The 17,128-nt window shown below is 34.9% G+C and overlaps 4 protein-coding genes across 4 annotated transcripts in view; 1 reads left to right on the plus strand and 3 right to left on the minus strand.

Moving 5' to 3' along the window:
* LOC130987821 (uncharacterized) overlaps positions 1–17,128 on the minus strand; it is a 551,243-nt gene that overhangs the window by 37,439 nt on the left and 496,676 nt on the right. The window lies entirely within an intron of this gene.
* On the minus strand, positions 3,999–7,940 carry LOC130987774 (putative late blight resistance protein homolog R1A-10). Its single transcript, XM_057911440.1, has 2 exons — positions 7,390–7,940; positions 3,999–6,735 (listed from the first exon to the last, which is right to left on the minus strand). Exons 1-2 carry the CDS (start codon positions 7,831–7,833, stop codon positions 4,519–4,521), a joined length of 2,661 nt encoding a protein of 886 aa, XP_057767423.1. The 5' UTR covers positions 7,834–7,940; the 3' UTR covers positions 3,999–4,518.
* LOC130987805 (protein NRT1/ PTR FAMILY 5.5-like) lies at positions 10,067–12,253 on the plus strand. The gene is made up of 4 exons (XM_057911487.1): positions 10,067–10,186; positions 10,274–10,488; positions 10,589–10,981; positions 11,413–12,253. The coding sequence occupies exons 1-4, from the start codon at positions 10,162–10,164 to the stop codon at positions 12,109–12,111; spliced, it is 1,332 nt and encodes a 443-aa protein (XP_057767470.1). The 5' UTR covers positions 10,067–10,161; the 3' UTR covers positions 12,112–12,253.
* LOC130987825 (non-specific lipid transfer protein GPI-anchored 3-like) lies at positions 14,063–15,412 on the minus strand. The gene is made up of 3 exons (XM_057911524.1): positions 14,995–15,412; positions 14,480–14,521; positions 14,063–14,316 (listed from the first exon to the last, which is right to left on the minus strand). The coding sequence occupies exons 1-3, from the start codon at positions 15,317–15,319 to the stop codon at positions 14,219–14,221; spliced, it is 465 nt and encodes a 154-aa protein (XP_057767507.1). The 5' UTR covers positions 15,320–15,412; the 3' UTR covers positions 14,063–14,218.

Genomic DNA, 17,128 nt, shown 5'->3' on the forward strand with positions numbered 1-17,128 from the left:
TTTTAAGGATATTTTACATATTATATATTTATAAGAATATATTAATTCATTAGATATTACACTTAATCTATGTGATATAGATCTATAGCTATTAATAAGGCTTATAAATAAATATATCTATCCAATAAATTATATTTGGTAGAAATAATGAACTAATAGATTTTCTTAAAAAAATGTCGTAAGAGATAATCTATACCTATTATAAAAGAGCCTTGTTTTACAAAATTTGATTTGCCTAATATGTCCCTATTTCTTAATCTATTTTAAGGACAATAGTGTAATATCATATTATTATTATTATTCTAATCTTTTTTATTTAGTTGATTATTGTCATAATAATGAACATAAAAGAATTCAACTACAATCACAATTCTAAACAAGTTCGATTTTATCTATATTTATCACATATAAATCTATTATTTAAATCCAAGACTTATTAATTTTTTTAAACAAATTTACTATATAAATTCAATAAATTTATAAAGAAAAACTCAACGAAGAATCTAAATCTATATACACAAAAAGATTCGAAAAATGCATAAACAGATTGAGGAAATATTTTTTAGTTAGATAAATAATAGTATTGTTATCCTTCTACGAAAATAAAATTAGCAAAGTTAAATTACATAAATAATTTGATTGGATAAAAAGGCAAAAACATGGGTGAGACTGATCGAGTGTATGGATGAGAGGGTCGGGGAAGGGTCGGGGCGCGGGTCAGCGGGGTCTGGGCGCAGGTCGCGAGTCTCAGGCCAGTTGAAAATTACGGATAATTCAAAGTAATTATTGTTGTGATGAAAAAATATTTTTTTTTCCGCGATGATTGTCATTTTTACCCACGAGAACTTGTACTTTTCATTTATTTGGTCAAATAATTATATATATATAAAAAAAGCAAAAAAATATTGTTGCAACTAAAAATTGAACCAACGAGAGATGATAGATGAAGGAGCGTACCACTGAGCTAACAAATGTTATTTGTAGAGTAGCAGATACTTTTTATTTATTCGCTCCTGGTGAGAACCAGTCTCATGTAAGACCAACTCATATAGAAAAGTTACACATCAATATAAAGGATATTTCATTTAATTCTATTCATCTAATTAATTCGCAATTTGGATTTGAAGTTTTTATACTGACTTCTAGGGTGTTAATTTAAGTTCTATTTTTATTCCTACAAATATTCTATTATTATTACTATAGATATTATTTTAATTTAATACATTAGTATATATTAAAAGTTTTGAATATGATTACATTACTATATATTAAAAGAAAAAATAATTTAAACCCTCAAAATAAAGATTTAAAAAAATGTAAATACTTAAGGATATGATTATTAATATATAGGATAACATTTCTTCAGAATGTGCACTTAAAAAATTATCATGGATAAATAATATAACACACAACTTTATGCGATATTTCTCTAATTTTGACGTAGATGCTAATTAGTAATTACCATGGGAAGAAGATATGGAAAATAATGCATTAGTTTGACATAAAATAATGCACGACTATTATGATATATTCAAAAATTACTTTAAGCAACATTAATTTGTACATTAATTCATCAAGTAATCGTACTAATTTTTTGTTCAACTTTCAATTTTCAAATTAAATTAATTCATTAGTTTGACAATCTTTTATGTGAAGTTATGTATTCATTTATAGCCTACATACCTAATTCTTTCAAAATAATGAAGAGCTTCTATAAATCTTACTCTTAGGAGGCCCTTGCTACCTTATAGATCCATCAAATTATAAAAATATGCATGGTATAAGTTAGGAATGAGACTTTGGGAAGAAGACATATAATTTTGATAGTGTAAGGGGGCGTTTACTATTGAGGGTTAACTTAATAGGGAAAGATAGCATATACACCCTCCGTTCCAGCCAAGACGATACATTTATTTTTCGGCACGAAATTTAAGGAGTTGTAGATTAGTGTTTTAAGTGTGTAATAATAAAGTGATAAAGTAGGAGAGATAATATAATAAAGTGATAAAGTAGGAGAGAGAAGGTAATAATAGAATACCTAATTAGTGTTAATTAAGTGTTTAAAATTCCTTATGTTTGCCAAATATAGAAACGTATTATCTTCGTTGGGATGACCCGAAAAGGAATATGTAGCATCTTGGGCGGGACAAATGGAGTATATGTTAACTCATTATTTATTAAGATGAATTCAAATTTTAAGATATCTCAATACCCTTGATAATTTCTATAGTTTAAGATAACCGGCTTGAGTCTTATCCAATTGAAAAGGGATTGGAGAAATCCCATTAATAAGGATAAAAATTCTCAATTATGTATATTTTAAATCATGAAAAATAAATGCATCTTAAATTATCTACAAATATTAAAATAACCATTTTACTTAAGCAAATATTGATTCTAATAACAAAAATAAAAATATAATAATGCTAACCACTACTACCCAAAATGCTCTTTTATAAATATATATTTTTTGAACTTTTACAAGACAAATTTTGAAAATTTGATAGATTTTATAAAATTAGTTTTTACAAAGTTATATTTGTAAAAACAAATCAAAAACCTTCCATCACGTTTAATCAAGTGTTAATGGTGTGAAACGTACAAAATTTGGATAGTATGGCTACAACTTAATTTGTTCACATTTACTCTATGGACAATTTTGTCTAAAGTGTTAAGCAAAATGATTATTTAAAGGTATTGACACAAAAGAAAAATGGGACATTCCTTATTACTGATCTTCAAATTTCAAGTATGAGTATCATATAGTGAACTCTCTTTTTGTATGCCATGTAACTATAGTAATTATAGCTAGCCATAATAACAATTAGTTTTATGATTTAGAAATATTTAATTGGATTAGTGGGACTATATAAGATGATAGCAAAACAACTTTTTTTGTCTTGTAATTAGAAAAATATAATATGTGCATTTTCTTCGTCTAATCTTACTCAATTATATTACTCCCTCCGTCCCTAAAATAACTTCATCTTTTTCCATTTTGGGACGTCCCTCAAATAACTTCCTCTTTCTTTCTTTCCATTTTTGGAAACCTACCCCACCACTAATAATACTTTATTTATTCTTACTTTTCACTTTTCACCACTCCCAATACTAATTATAACACTTTTCACAACTTCCAATAATAATTATATCACTTTTTCTCCATTATCAATACACTTTACAATTTTTTATTAAAACCCGTGCCGTCCCCAAAGAGGAAGCCATTTCAGGGACGGAGGGAGTATAATATACTCCCTCCGTCCCACCCAAGATGCAACATTTTCCTTTTTGGGCCGTCCCAACCAAGATGCTACATTCTTTATTTGGCAAAAACTAACACTAATTAAATATTTTCTTATTACATTCTCTCTCCTACTTTATCAATTTTTTATTTTCTCTTTCTTACTTTATCACTAATTAAATATTTTCTTATTACATTCTCTCTCCTACTTTATCACTTTATTACTTCTTATCTCCTACTTTATCACTCCTTAATATATGACTCCTTAAATCTTGTGCCCAAAAGCAATGTTGCGTCTTGAGTGGGACGGAGGGAGTATTATCATTATAACTACAATACAATTTTGATGGTCAAAATTCTACACACGTATATGATTTTATTTTATTTTTTATTTATTTCTTTCTACCTTTTTGCAAGTATTTATTAAAGTTAATAATCAATAATTAATAGTATTATAATATTTTTATCTTTAAATATATTATTTTTTTTAATAAAGAGGTAATACGTGCAACGCACGTAAACTCTGCTAGTACATTCATAAATAGACCAAATTGTTAATTGAAAAATTAAATATAATAAATAATATATTTATATTTTTTTATTTCATCGAATAAAATAACATTAGTTATGCGTACAACGTACACTCATTCTGCTAGTTTTTATAAAAAATAACATTAATATAGTAGATATAATAGTTAAACACACTGGCACACACAAAATTGTGGAACACTGAATCTCATCCGGAAAAAATTGGTAATTTCTTTTAGAGGAAAAAGGAAACGATTTTATTGCAAACCACGACGAGCAATACCATCAAGACAAACTGAAAAATTCAATTTCTAGATCATTACATCATTATATTAAACAGACAAAATTCGCCAAACAAAGAGCTATTAGATTGACCTCATTACACAATATGCTCAAATCTAACACAATATGCTCCTTCGCCTGCATAAAGGCTTCGAATAACTCAAATCATGTAGTGATTCTGTACCTTTACAAGCATCATCGTAGATGACATAGATAGCTAGAAGAGAATCCGAGAGCACCTCGATCAGCCCGAGATCATTCTCGAGACAAAAGCCAATACCAAGCAACATAGCGTGGAGTTCTCCCATCAAAGTATATATATATATAAATGTAGTTCATTGATCATCACTCTAGTATAATCTCAAGCAGTTTGAACAAAATGAAAAAGCAACTTATGATATTCATGTTGCAAAGTCGAAACGACAAGATGAGATACTTACAAGAGCAGTTTGGGTTCGATCAACGGGTTAACGTCCATCTCCAGGAGCAATAATGAGCTTAAATGCACCTGTTTTCCCTCTTTGTTGATCTGGGATCTGTTGTTTTCTCTTCTCCATTTCCCTGGCAAATTGAACAAAGGATCTCGTGACACGTTCGATGTCCAAAATTTGGAGGCTTTTCTCCAGCTGAGGTGGGATTTCTTCAAGCTTCTCGCAGTTCCTAAGCACGAGACATTGGAGTTTAGGGAACGGAGGGGAAGGAACCTCCGAGGCAGTCCAGAACTCTAAGTCCGTGCGTGCAATGTGCAAGACTTCAAGAGAAGGAAAGTTGCCACCAACGGCACTCCAGAACTTCCCCATGAAAGCATTTTCTTTAAGTTTGAGGACCTCAAGAGAAGGGAGTGATCCCAAAGTGGCCATATGCTTCCAATCGAGGAACGTGCACGACAATTTCAAGATCTTTAGATTTGGTGGGAATCTGTCTGGAGAAGGGAGACCGCGCAATGGAAGATGAGATATCACATCAGGAAATACATCATAGACTAGCTTCAGCTTTTGAAGACGATCCAATCCCGCCAAGCACCTAGCCTGCAAGAGAGTGCTTAGTTTCCCTCGAATCCCTAAGTTCTTCAGGTTTGAGGCCTTGTTGAAAACTTCATCCCAACAACAGTCGGCCGACAACCTACTGAGCGTTTGAAGGTTCTCCCCGGCTTTACCTCTTGCTTCCTTGCTAATAACAATAGCTGCTTTTGTCTTCAGATGCCTCAGCTGCAACATCTTCCATATATCTGTTTTGATCTCAAATGTACGCGACAATGTGTCGATTCTAATAGTCTGTAGATTCCAGAGCTTCAAGATAGCATCAGGAAGACTGTTGAATTGATCACCAGACAAAGCAATGTACCTCAAATGAATTAGTTGGGTGATCTTAGAGGGAAATTTAGTGAATTTGATGGGATTCGCATCTAAAACTCTGAGCAAACTGAAGGCATCAGGGATCAACGAAGTGCAGTCTGGTTCGAAAATAATTGGTTCTTTGGAGAAGCACACGAAAGAACGTACAAGCGGACCCTTGGGCTTCTTGCGCAGGAAATCCACTACGTACGAATGAATACAAAGTCTACGATAGTTTGGCACATCAGAGATAGGAGGAAAAAAGGTTCCTTCGGCTGTTTTTTTCACCTCTTGATACAGATTCTGTTTTGCAAACGCAGCCTGACTCTTGCAGAATTCGCGGATCATGTCGTGAACACGACATGTCTTGACATCACCTTTAGCCTTAGTTTTATCAACCATGACTAAGTTTCTGGCAATGAGCTCCCCCAGATATTCCTCCGCCACTTCCTCCAAGCTCTTATCGAACTCTTGTTGTATGAATCCTTCTGCGATCCACAGATGAATCAATCTCCAAGCGGAGATCTCAGAATCTTCAGGAAACATCCCCAGATAGAGAAAGCAGTCTCTCAAGTTATAAGACAACTTGTTGTAACTCAATAGGATGATATTTTCAGTGCGCTTCTGCTTGTCCGAGTTCAGATGCGAACTCACACTAGCCGATACCTTTTCCCATTCTGCTTTCATATCACTGCTTGAAAATTTCTCAACCAGAATTCCTCCTATCACCACTATTGCCAGAGGCACTCCTCCACACTGTTTGGCTATATGTTTCCCAAGCAGTTCCACATTTTTAGGACATGCATCGAGCCGTGAAAATACTTCTAACTGGAGAAGCTCCCAGCTTTCCTTGAGCTCCAGGAAACCCAACCTGTGAGGCTCTCGTTTGCAGGCGTGCCAAGCCACTTTTTCATCACGGGTCGTTATCAAGACTCTTCCGAACTTATTAGACTTTGGCAAGGCAGCCTGAATATGATTCCAGGCTTCATCAGTCCATACATCATCCATGAATAACAAGAATTTCGGTTTCTCAAGATAGGATCGAACTTTTCTGGCCAACTCACTTTGGTCATAACAAGACATGTCTTGCTGAGTAAACTTTTTCAGAATGCTGAGGAAAACCTCTTTTATGTTGTAATCTTGAGAAACATAGACCCAAATAAGAGTAGGGAACTCGTATTGGATTTGAGGATCGCGATAAATCTTCCATGCCAGAGTCGTCTTCCCGAGGCCAGGCATGCCAATGATGGAAATAACTTCAAGTTCAGCTGATTCTTCAGTGAGTTTTTTAATTACAGTTTCGGCCTCACCATCGAAACCCACAACATTGTCTTCTCTCAACAAAGGAACCTATGCATATAGGAATCATAATGTTAGACATTTTCCCATACCCTATTTCCATTAGAGTGAAATGAAAGTGCTAACTTTGCAAACCTAAGCTAGGATAAATTTCAATATAGCTTTCTAGCATTGCATGTGTCCTTTCACATTTAAACTCCAAGATTTATCAACTACAAACTATGAATCATGTCATAATACACCCAAATTAGTGAACTTCACATCCAGAAAAATACTCTAATTAGTCAATGCAAGAAAATTAAGTACATCCAATTTACAATTTCTAATCAATCCTATAAATTTGTGTCAAACATGAAAGGGGTGTTTACTTTGAAGGATTAGCCTTGATAGATAAAAGTAGTAAGGCTAATCGGCTAATCCCTTATTTATTTTGATGGATTGAAATTTTAGAATATCTCAAGTTCTTGATTATTTTCATTATTTGAGCTAGTTTTGCTTGATTCTTATCCAATTAAAAGAGTGAGATTGAAGAAATTCGAGGATAAAAGTACTCAATCATGCAAAATAAACGACCTAAATAGTAGTAGAGGCAAATTGGAGAAATTTATGCTACCCCATTATTCTCTGCCCTAAATGAGATAGTGTGATAGGTAGCATATAAATCCCAAAATTGGAGTAGAAAAATAGAGGAATATTAATAGAAACCTTCTTATCTTCAGTCTTGGGCCTTTCAGGTCCGGCGGTGGCGGGATCGGCCATGGGCAGGGTGGCGAAGCCTAAGCGGGCGCGGTCGAAGATGGGTTGGACCTCTTGCTCGCGGAGGGCCTTGACCTTCTTGGCGAGGTCGTAGCGCTTGTGGTTGAGAGTCTTGAAGCTGAAGGACTTGGATTTCTCGGCGGCGGCCTGCGTGAGGCAGGCGTCGAGGGTGTCCTCGGCTTTGTAGACGACCTCTCTGATTTGGCGCTCGTGCTGCCGGAAAACTTCCCCTTTCTCTCTCTTGTTCGCCGATTCGATCAGGAAGGCCTTCATCAGCTCCAGCTCATTCTGCAGGTGCCGCAGCTCCGCCTCGGCGCCGGAGATCAGGTTGATGTGGTCCACCAGCAGCTTCTGCACGTTCTCCAGCAGGAATGTCACCGCCGGCTCCGCCATTTTCGCTTCTCTCTCCCTCTCCCACTGTGTGTGTGTGTGAATAATGCACTGCCGCGACGACTTTCAGCTGGACAAACAAAATGGCTGGCTGCTCGTGCTTCAGAATTTAACCAAAAGTCTTGGCTAGATATTTGGTTTAGTTTTTTTTTTTTTTTTTTTTTTTGATCGAAGATATTTGGTTAAGTTTGTAATAACATGATTGTTACCTAACTTAGATCATTTATTTTTTCATGAATTTTAAGAAATTAATGTTTAGCGTGTTAAGTATAAGAGGTAATAAAAAAAATGAAAAGTTGGTCACTTTTTTTTAACATAAATTTTAAAAAGCTAGTGTTAAGTGCAAGAAGTAAAAAAGTGAAAACTTGTTCACTTTCTTTTCAATATGAATTTTAAGAAGTTAGTGTTTAATGTATGATGTGGAGTAAAATATGCACTAGTGTTGTGCAATTAACAAGGTTGGAATATTTCTTTATATTATTATTATTATTGTTGTTGTTATTTTAGTGTAGCGCTGACTTGACAGGACTGATTGTATCAATCGGAGATTATCTTGACAGTTTAACCCTATTCTCGTCGTGACAGCTCAGCTCTATCTTGGCCCGAAAATTTCAACTATGTCAAGCGTCACCTCTTCTGACAACTTGATTCCAATTTTCAAGACGTAGATCAATGTAATAGGGCTTGGGCCTAATTATCTAAATTAAAGGGCCCAAGTGTTAGATTTACTTTGATGTAGATCTTATGGTCGTACGTAAATCTTTGTGTTCCTTATCGTTTTATTTATTGTGTTGATTTTTGTTACATCAGTGTGTTAAATGTAAATGGTGAAAAAGCGAAAATGTAAATATGATCGTACACTACTATGATTACATAAATTATAAATTCTTTAAAGTTTATGTAGTCCTTCCAACGCGTCGAAGATGCCAAGAAGCTGCTCACCCAGTAGGGCATAGGAACCTAACTTTTTTGTAAATGGAGATGAAATTTCATCTGCATCTACTAAGCAAGCAACAACTTTATCAACAACAAAGGCACAGACCAAGACTCAAGGTTCTATTTATTTATTAACTTTTTTGGATAAACTGACAAAAGCATTTATTTTAAAATAGTGATCTGAAATTTGCTATCATCGGTACAACGTTTTACAGTAACTATTGTGATTATAATTGTTGGGTTTTATACATATAATTAAACTTAATTTATCTATGAAATAAAAGAAAATGAAATTTTATGTTTGTTGGGTGTTTATACATCCGATGAGACTTGAACAAATTATAACTCACACATTGCTTATGAAACTTGAATCAATAAGCTCTCCAAAAAGAAAGTTTTTCATGTCTTGCCGCTTGGATTAGACCTCCTTGACATTACTCATTGTTAATGTGTACTATGTAGTGTGAATATAAGTGTATTTTAAAAAATTATACCAACATGTCAGATAAAAATTATAAAACCTTAATTTTAAAATATACTCTCTCTTGGTAGTTAGATGATCTGTCAGCAAAGCGTCGGAACATAATTAATGTGGAAATACAGTTTCCCTTTGGTTTATGTCTCCCAAATTATTCCTTTTCCCCTTCATTCTACATCCGGGGACAAAATTAAAGAGTTAATAGTGTTTTATGTCTTGAACTTTTAGTATTTTTCATAAAATATTTGAAACTTTCATTTTCTCCTAAAAGACCTCGAACTTTTAGTTTTTTTCATAAAATATCCCGCTATACAAAATTCGATGATGGAAAGATGATAAAAAAAACCCCGAACTTTCAATATTTTCCAACAATAGTGGTTCCTAATAGGATTTTTCAACAATGACAGTCCCCAAAATATTTCTTTCGGCGAGATAATTCATCTTTTTATCACTGAATTTTGTATAGCGGGACATTTTATGAAAAAAAACTGAAAGTTCGAGGTTTTTTAAGAGAAAATAAGAATTCAGAACATTTTCTTGAAAACGTTGAAAGTTCGAGACATAAAACACTATTAACCCCTAAATTAAATACTTGAGTTTCCAATAATATCCTTCTAACAACAAAAATTTTCAAACAACTTCCAAGTGGACAAACACAACACATGCGAACCAAAAAACTCGATTTGATTGGAATAATAGTAGCTTAATCTAGTCAGCTGGTGGAGGTGGTTACACATTAAAGTTGAGGTCAACGCCAATATAGTACTAATAAATAAATATACTACATAAATATTGCAAGTAGGTTTTGCCGTAAAACAATTAGATTGACAACCATCAACACACATGGGACAGCTATTCAGATAGTTACTATATTAATAGACTTCCTCTGTTTTGCAGAAGGCTACCACGACCTAAAAATGAAGAGCTCCAACAGAATTTCTGGTAAATTCAATTCATCAAATCTTCGAGTTCTTACCTTAATCTGGCATTGATATTACATTATATGACTGATCTATATTTATGCTGCAGCTCTACTGTGGGCAGACATATTGGTGGCTTTCGCGTTGTTTGTGATGCAGGATTATTTGACAGATGTTTGGAATCTAAGCTTCACTCATGCTGCTGCCATTCTGAATCTCTGGAATGGAATGTCTATGGTGTTACAACCTTTCTTCGTCGTCCTCGTCGACGCCCTTCTTGGAAATTTCACGATGCTGCTCATTTCCAGCACGGCCTACAGTCTCGTGTGTTATTCAAAACTTACAACAACAACAACAACAACAACAAAAAAAAAAAAAAAAAAAAACCTCTGTAGCTTAAACTCCCCCTTTAATTTTTCTGCAGGGGATTGGTTTCGTAGCGATGTCGACTCCACCGGTTCTCGGCACGTGCAACAGATACGAGCAAGAATGCATCGGTCCAACGCAGAAACCTCTCTTCTACGCAGGCATGGCGTTGATAGCTGTGGGGGTAGCCGGCAACAACGTCTCGTTGAAACCTTTTCTTCAAGAGCAGGAAGATAGAAACCTCGACGCTGCGCCAAACTTCTGCCTGAAAATTGCCGGTGCTGTTTTTGTGGCGATTGTGGCATTAGTCGGCGCCATTGCGCTTCCATACGTCAAACCGTGGAGCCTCCGGTTCGGAATCCCGGCAATCTGTACAGTTGTAGCGACCGCGCTTTTCCTCACCGGTCTCTGCTGCTACAGATACGACAGGAGAGGAGCAGAAGGGAGCCAGGTAACCACTGTCAATACACTCAACAATCTTTTTTTAAAAACTCGTGTCACTTTTCCTTAAGAATTTTTTGAATGGACAGAGAGAATATTACTCCTTCCGTCCCACGAAGTATGACACAGTTTCCTTTTTGGTCTGTCCCACGAAACATGACACGTTTCTAAAAATGACAAAAAATTTATCCTTTATTCATATTTTCACTTTTTCACCTACCACACTTAACACACAAAATACCAATTTTTTAATTCTCGTGCCGAAAATAAGTGTGTCATGCTTCATGGAACGGATGGAGTATTTAATTAATTTTATTACTTATATGCTTTTGTTTCTAATAATTATACGGACCGATTAAAAATTTGGCTCGAAAGCTACTGCTCTCGAACTTCATACAAGTTCAGCCCCCTAATGGAAATTTCTGGACTCCGCCGCTGTAGGTGAAGAGCCTATGCAGAGCGCGCATGATACCGATGCTGACGACCTTCGTATTCTGCGGCGTCGTCTCCTCGGTCGGAAACACGTACTTCGTGGAGCAAGCCAGTAATCTGAACCGCAACCTCGGCAAATGGAAGGTTCCTCCGCAGGTGCTGCTGCTGGCGCAGAAGGCGGCGGCCACCGTGGTGAGCGAGGCGCTGAAAAGCCAAGGCGTGGCGGCCGGTAAAGGGGTCGTGACGGCGATATCGTTTGCAGTTCTGTGCTGCATAACCGCCGCGAGAATGGAGCTGAGGAGGCTTCGGATCGTGCGGAGGCACGGCCTGCTGGAGAAGCCCGACGAGGAGGTGCCGATGAGCATCTTCTGGCTGATCTTCCAGTTCGTGCTGCTGGCGTGCCTCGAGAAGTTCTTGGAGAAGAGCGTGGAGAAGATGAACGAGGCGGAGTTCCCCGACGACGAGGGCGAGAGGAGGTATCCGGACAACCTGGCGAAGGGGGTGTCGGGACTGGGATTCATGTGCGGCGTGCTGTCGGTGTATGTGGTCGGAGAAGTGAGCGGGCGAGGAGGGAACGCCAGCTGGTTTCAGGACACGTTGAACACGAGCCGGTTGGATCGGTATTATTGGGTGCTGGCGGCGTTGGGCGCCGTCAATCTATTCGTCTACGCCGTCGTCGGCTTGTGCTGCAGATGCTTCAATCGGTAGCGCTTCTTTGCTGCTGTTGAATTCACCTCCTTCTGTTTGAGGGAAAATGGAAGTTGTTTTTATTGAGAAGAGAAGAGATTTTTCGGAAAATTATCTTATTGTTGATTTATGTTAGTGTAAATTTTGACACTAGTCTTCTTTATTTATTTAGATATATATAGTCTATGGACTATGATATACTCCCTCCGTTTTTTTTAAGTGTCCCATGGAAAAAAAAAGTACATATATCAAGGAAGTTGGAGTATTACTTTTGTGCTCATATTTATTATTTTCAAAGTGTAATAAATTTATTCTCAAATTTTGAAATAGGACACTTAAAAAGGGGTAAAGTAGGAACTTTGTCATTTTTTATTCTCAAATTTTCAAATAGGACACTTAAAAAGGAACAATAAATTTATCTTAATAGGACACTTAAAAAAAACGGAGGGAGTATTGTACTAGGTTTTAATGTATTTAAAGGAAAAGAAAATATTTAAGATATGGGAAGTGGTTGAAGGGCTTGGTCATAAAAGTTTACTTAAGTTATTCTCCTCACATTCCAAGTAATATAATCTTCCTCTCCAAGCAACAACTTTCACTTTTTTTTTTATAAATTACGTAAGTAAAATAAAGAAATTTAAAGATCGTGCGAGGGAGGACTCGAATTCAGGACCTCAAGTTTTAGGCATTATCTATTTATCTTATAGTTGGGCCAACACTCTAAATTATTTAAAGTATAGTAACTACTTTCACATTGTACTCAAATTTAAAGTATAGTAATAAAATCATGAAAAAATTTAAAATGTTGTTAAAATTTATATAGTTGTATCGATAATGCGAAAACGCTAAGAAGGTAGGTAGGGCATAAGAGAAGCAAACCAAACTTTATGGAAAGGGAGAGGAAGTTTCATTTACATCTACTTTGTCAGCAGCTGCAACTGCAAGTACGTTACAAACCGAGGCAAAGACCAAGACTCGAGTCTTTATTTATTTTGTTTACATTGTTCATAAAAAGACATAAGACTTCACTTTTAATTTCATCATTGATTGTTTTCTACATGCTTAGTTGGAGGTTCATTTAAATATACATCATACACTATTAAAAAAAAGCATCGTTCCGTGCATGTGTTAGTCTAACGATAAGTGATTAATACTTAAGGCCTGAGGTCCTTGGTTCGAGTCTGTCGTGACGCGATTTTTAAATTTCTTTATTTACTTGTGTAATTTATATATGTATAAAAAACGTTAAAAATATTTCATATTTCATTTTAAAGACCGCTATTAATATTACAATTGTTATTTTTTAAAAGAATAATTAAATAAATATTAGTATTAATGACCGATAATTCTTGATTGTTAATAAATCAATAAAATCAAAAATGGAGATGGCTCAAGGAGATGGATTTTACACATGGTTGGATGGAGTCCGATTGTAAGAAAGCTTGCGAGACGATCAGTTCGTGCAAGAGGAACATAATGTAGATGGGTGCTATTGCCTCCTATAGTCGAAGAGAACTGTCGTTGTTTCTGGGTATTCATCGCTCATTATTTAGCAAAAGCCGCGTGAGATATATATTTCTACACTTCATATTTAGAATGAACCCCTGTCCTTTGCAGTGGGTCGATCTCCATATTCCATGTTCGTGCGCCTAATAATACTCTCTTCTTTCCCTCAAGAAAAAAACTAGACGAACCACAAGGAAATAAAAAGTTCTAAAGTAACATAAATAAAACGTAAACAAATTATTTCTTGTGCTTCACCATAGATCGAACTTGTCTACCTTTGCCACAATCTCCATCATCTCTTTAATTTGAGATATAACCTACTCCTATATGTTTGCTAGAAGAAAATCACATTTTTCCGTTAAAGAAAAAGTATATATAATGCACTTTCTTGATTAATTGAAATTGTCAATAAATTAATTTTAAAAATGTATAATTATATATGTAAAGTTCAATTAAAGTCGAATAATTGAGAGAGAGAGAATAGGTATACATCTCTATATTTTCGTGCACTGCAGTTCCAAAACAAGCATGCCGAAAGAGAAAATATCACAACAGATATGTTCCCATCAAAGAAGCGCATTTACGAACTAACCAATTCTCCATTAATTAAATTTAAATATCTCTAAAATAGATAAACAATAATACTGAAAATGGCGGCCGCCAACACAGAGCCTCCAACATGTGACGCCTTGCTGCCCGCATTTTTCTTCGGCTCCGAACCTACACATACAATTTTACACAAATTTATGGCTTACTTTTTTTTTTTTTTTCACTTTGTACTTAATAAATTTAAGCATCTATTTTTCCATATATAGAGCTAATTATATATCGCCATCAATTTGCTATTTTGATCAGAAATATTTAATTCTTAGAAAAAACTTACTATTTGAAGAAGGAGCAGCTGGAACAGAAGGTGGTGAAGCCTCTGGCAGATGGCAATAAAAAAAATCTAATTAGTAAACTCAACTCGACAGGATAATGAGATAATCAATCATTTAATGAGATCAACAATTGTTAAAAGTTTACTATATATATGTCACATTAAATATTAATTATTCACATTTATAGGTGATTGACTGCAGTTTCATTTCCAAATTTCGCCCATTCCCCAACTGTAAAAGTATCTTTTTTTTCTAAGATAAAAAATAAACAGTATCTAAACATACCTAAGTCGTTGGTAAATCGTAAATGGATGTAATTTTTATTTGTGACGTGATAAATGACCAATCTCCCTAATATTTCGCAATAAACTCAATTTGTTTTGACACATATTTCTTATATGGAGATATATGACGAAATTGAAAGAATTGGGATGAACATAAATATTCACAAATTAAATGCCAAAAAGCTCGAGAAAAAAAAATGAAAAATAAAATAAAAATGGGAAGAAAAAAAAACCTTTTGAGCAAATGGATATATCAGCAGTGGCACCACAAGTTTTGGCAAGATTGAGAGCATCTTCCTGCGTGACGTTGAGAGTTTTCAAGAAGGCCTTATTGTTGAAGACGGCGCAGAGGCAATGGGTGTCGCCGGCCGCCATCTCTTTCAGCGGCACGCAGCACGCCGACGCCGGCGACGGCGGCGCCGATCCCTTCAGATATGCCTGGCACGGCATCAGTTTCTGAATGCATGGCAGCGGCTCCCCGGCGCCGCCGCATACTTGAGAATAGCCTAACCAACAGATCACCAAAAAGTTCAAGAATAATGATTTGGAAATTGCCATGGAAATTAAAATATATTTGGTTGATTGTTTTTTTTTTTTTTTATGATTTGAAGAGTTAAGATTTTGGGGAGTTCTCGATAATATGTGAGGGTTGAGAGAATTTGGGGTCTAGATATATATAGAGGATATAGTATAAATACTACGTTAATTAGTTAATTATATTACATGTGATTTTGTATTCGAAAAACCTACTTAATTAATTTGATCATTTGATGTCGTATTGCGGCCAAAATGATTATAACCTAATTGATTATAATTTGAGTCTTTGACAAGTAAAATACAATAAGAAAAGCAATAGAATCAATTTTTTTGATGGTTAATGGCATATAAAAACATCAATATTAGCTCAAATTCATTTTTGATGCGTACTTAGAAAAAGTTCAATAAAATGCACGAACTTTATTAGTTGTTCAATTTTGACTCTGATGAGCCACGTAGACGCCATATAGATGTCATGTAGATGCCACATAGATTCCACGTAAACACCATGTAGACGCCATATCATTTTCAATGAACTACGCTGACGTCGTGTCATTGAAAGAATTAACATTTTGAATTATTTGTGGGCAACAACAATAGTATAATAAAACAAGCATATATAGTTTAAGTTGGGTGCAGTGGATGTATTTTCCCTAACCTCAATATATTATACGTTTACACACAATTGTAATTCGTTTGTTAGCCATGTAGACGCTATGTCATTTCTAGTGAGTAAGTAGACACCATGTCATTAAAAAAATTAACATTTTGGATTATTTGTGGGCAACAACAATAGTATAATAAAACAAGCACATCTAGTTTAAGTTGGGTGGATGTATTTTCCCTACACACAATTGTAATTAATTTGTTTGCGTGTATATAAGTGTAGGGTGCATAAATGGATGGTTGTTATAATAGTGCAAATATTTGTTATGAAATTGCAGATGGGTAAACTGCAAATTAAGAGTTGAGAAGTAATGGGTGATTGATCGCACACGTAATTAGAAACCTTGTTTGAGTTAGTAGTTACGAGTCTTTTTTTGGAGGGTTTCTTCTTCACAGGAAGTGGATAAAATTAACTACTTTTCTCGTAGCCCAACTTTCTTTCTTTCCCTTCTTTTTCTCTAGGAATTTGATGTTGATTCTAAGGGTGCAGATAGGCTTAATTAGCGATAGGTTTTGTACATTTCGTTTTGATTTCATGATTTGCTTTGGGTGCGCTTACTTTGAAGGATTAGTTTTGATAAATAAAAATAGATTAATTCCTTACTTATTTTGCTAGATTAAAATTTTAGGATATCGCAATATTCTTGATTATTTTATCATTTAAGCTTATTTTGTTTGATTCTTATCCCATCAAAATAGTGAGATTTGAGTAATCCTACTATTGGGGATAAAAATACTCAATTATCCATTTTATCAATCATGCAAAATAAACGCTTAGGATGAAATGGATTAAATAGATGATTGAGTATTTTTATCCTGAAGAATATGATTACTCTAATCCCACCATTTTGATGGGATAAGAATTAAGTAAAATAAGCTTAAATGATATTGGGATATTCTAAAATTTTAATCTAGCAAAATAAGTAAGGGATTAACCTTACTATTTTTATCTATCAAGACTAATCCTTCAAAGTAAACGTCCCCTTAGAGAATAATCTAAATAAATCTCAACCCCACAAATTATATAATAATATCCTTTTCTTTAGAGGATAAATATTTATACTCTATCATTGAAATGCTTAATTTCAAATAAAATAGCAATACAATGCGTGCGAATATGCGCGAATAAATCACTGTAACACCCGAATATGCATTCTCGTTTGA

Source organism: Salvia miltiorrhiza, chromosome 6 (genome assembly GCF_028751815.1).
Source record: "Salvia miltiorrhiza cultivar Shanhuang (shh) chromosome 6, IMPLAD_Smil_shh, whole genome shotgun sequence".
Classification (NCBI taxonomy): Eukaryota; Viridiplantae; Streptophyta; class Magnoliopsida; order Lamiales; family Lamiaceae; genus Salvia; species Salvia miltiorrhiza.

Excerpts from the sequence above, each read along its gene's own strand:
- LOC130987805 (XM_057911487.1), top strand. The coding sequence starts at position 10,162 with ATGAAGAGCTCCAACAGAATTTCTG. Across the intron at positions 10,187-10,273 it reads GAGCTCCAACAGAATTTCTG|CTCTACTGTGGGCAGACATA; the intron begins GTAAATTCAATT and ends TTTATGCTGCAG. Across the intron at positions 10,489-10,588 it reads CCAGCACGGCCTACAGTCTC|GGGATTGGTTTCGTAGCGAT; the intron begins GTGTGTTATTCA and ends ATTTTTCTGCAG.
- LOC130987774 (XM_057911440.1), bottom strand. The coding sequence starts at position 7,833 with ATGGCGGAGCCGGCGGTGACATTCCTGCTGGAGAACGTGCAGAAGCTG. Across the intron at positions 6,736-7,389 it reads CCAAGACTGAAGATAAGAAG|GTTCCTTTGTTGAGAGAAGA; the intron begins GTTTCTATTAAT and ends CTATATGCATAG.
- LOC130987825 (XM_057911524.1), bottom strand. The coding sequence starts at position 15,319 with ATGGCAATTTCCAAATCATTATTCTTGAACTTTTTGGTGATCTGTTGG. Across the intron at positions 14,522-14,994 it reads TATATCCATTTGCTCAAAAG|AGGCTTCACCACCTTCTGTT; the intron begins GTTTTTTTTTCT and ends GCCATCTGCCAG. Across the intron at positions 14,317-14,479 it reads AGCTGCTCCTTCTTCAAATA|GTTCGGAGCCGAAGAAAAAT; the intron begins GTAAGTTTTTTC and ends TTGTATGTGTAG.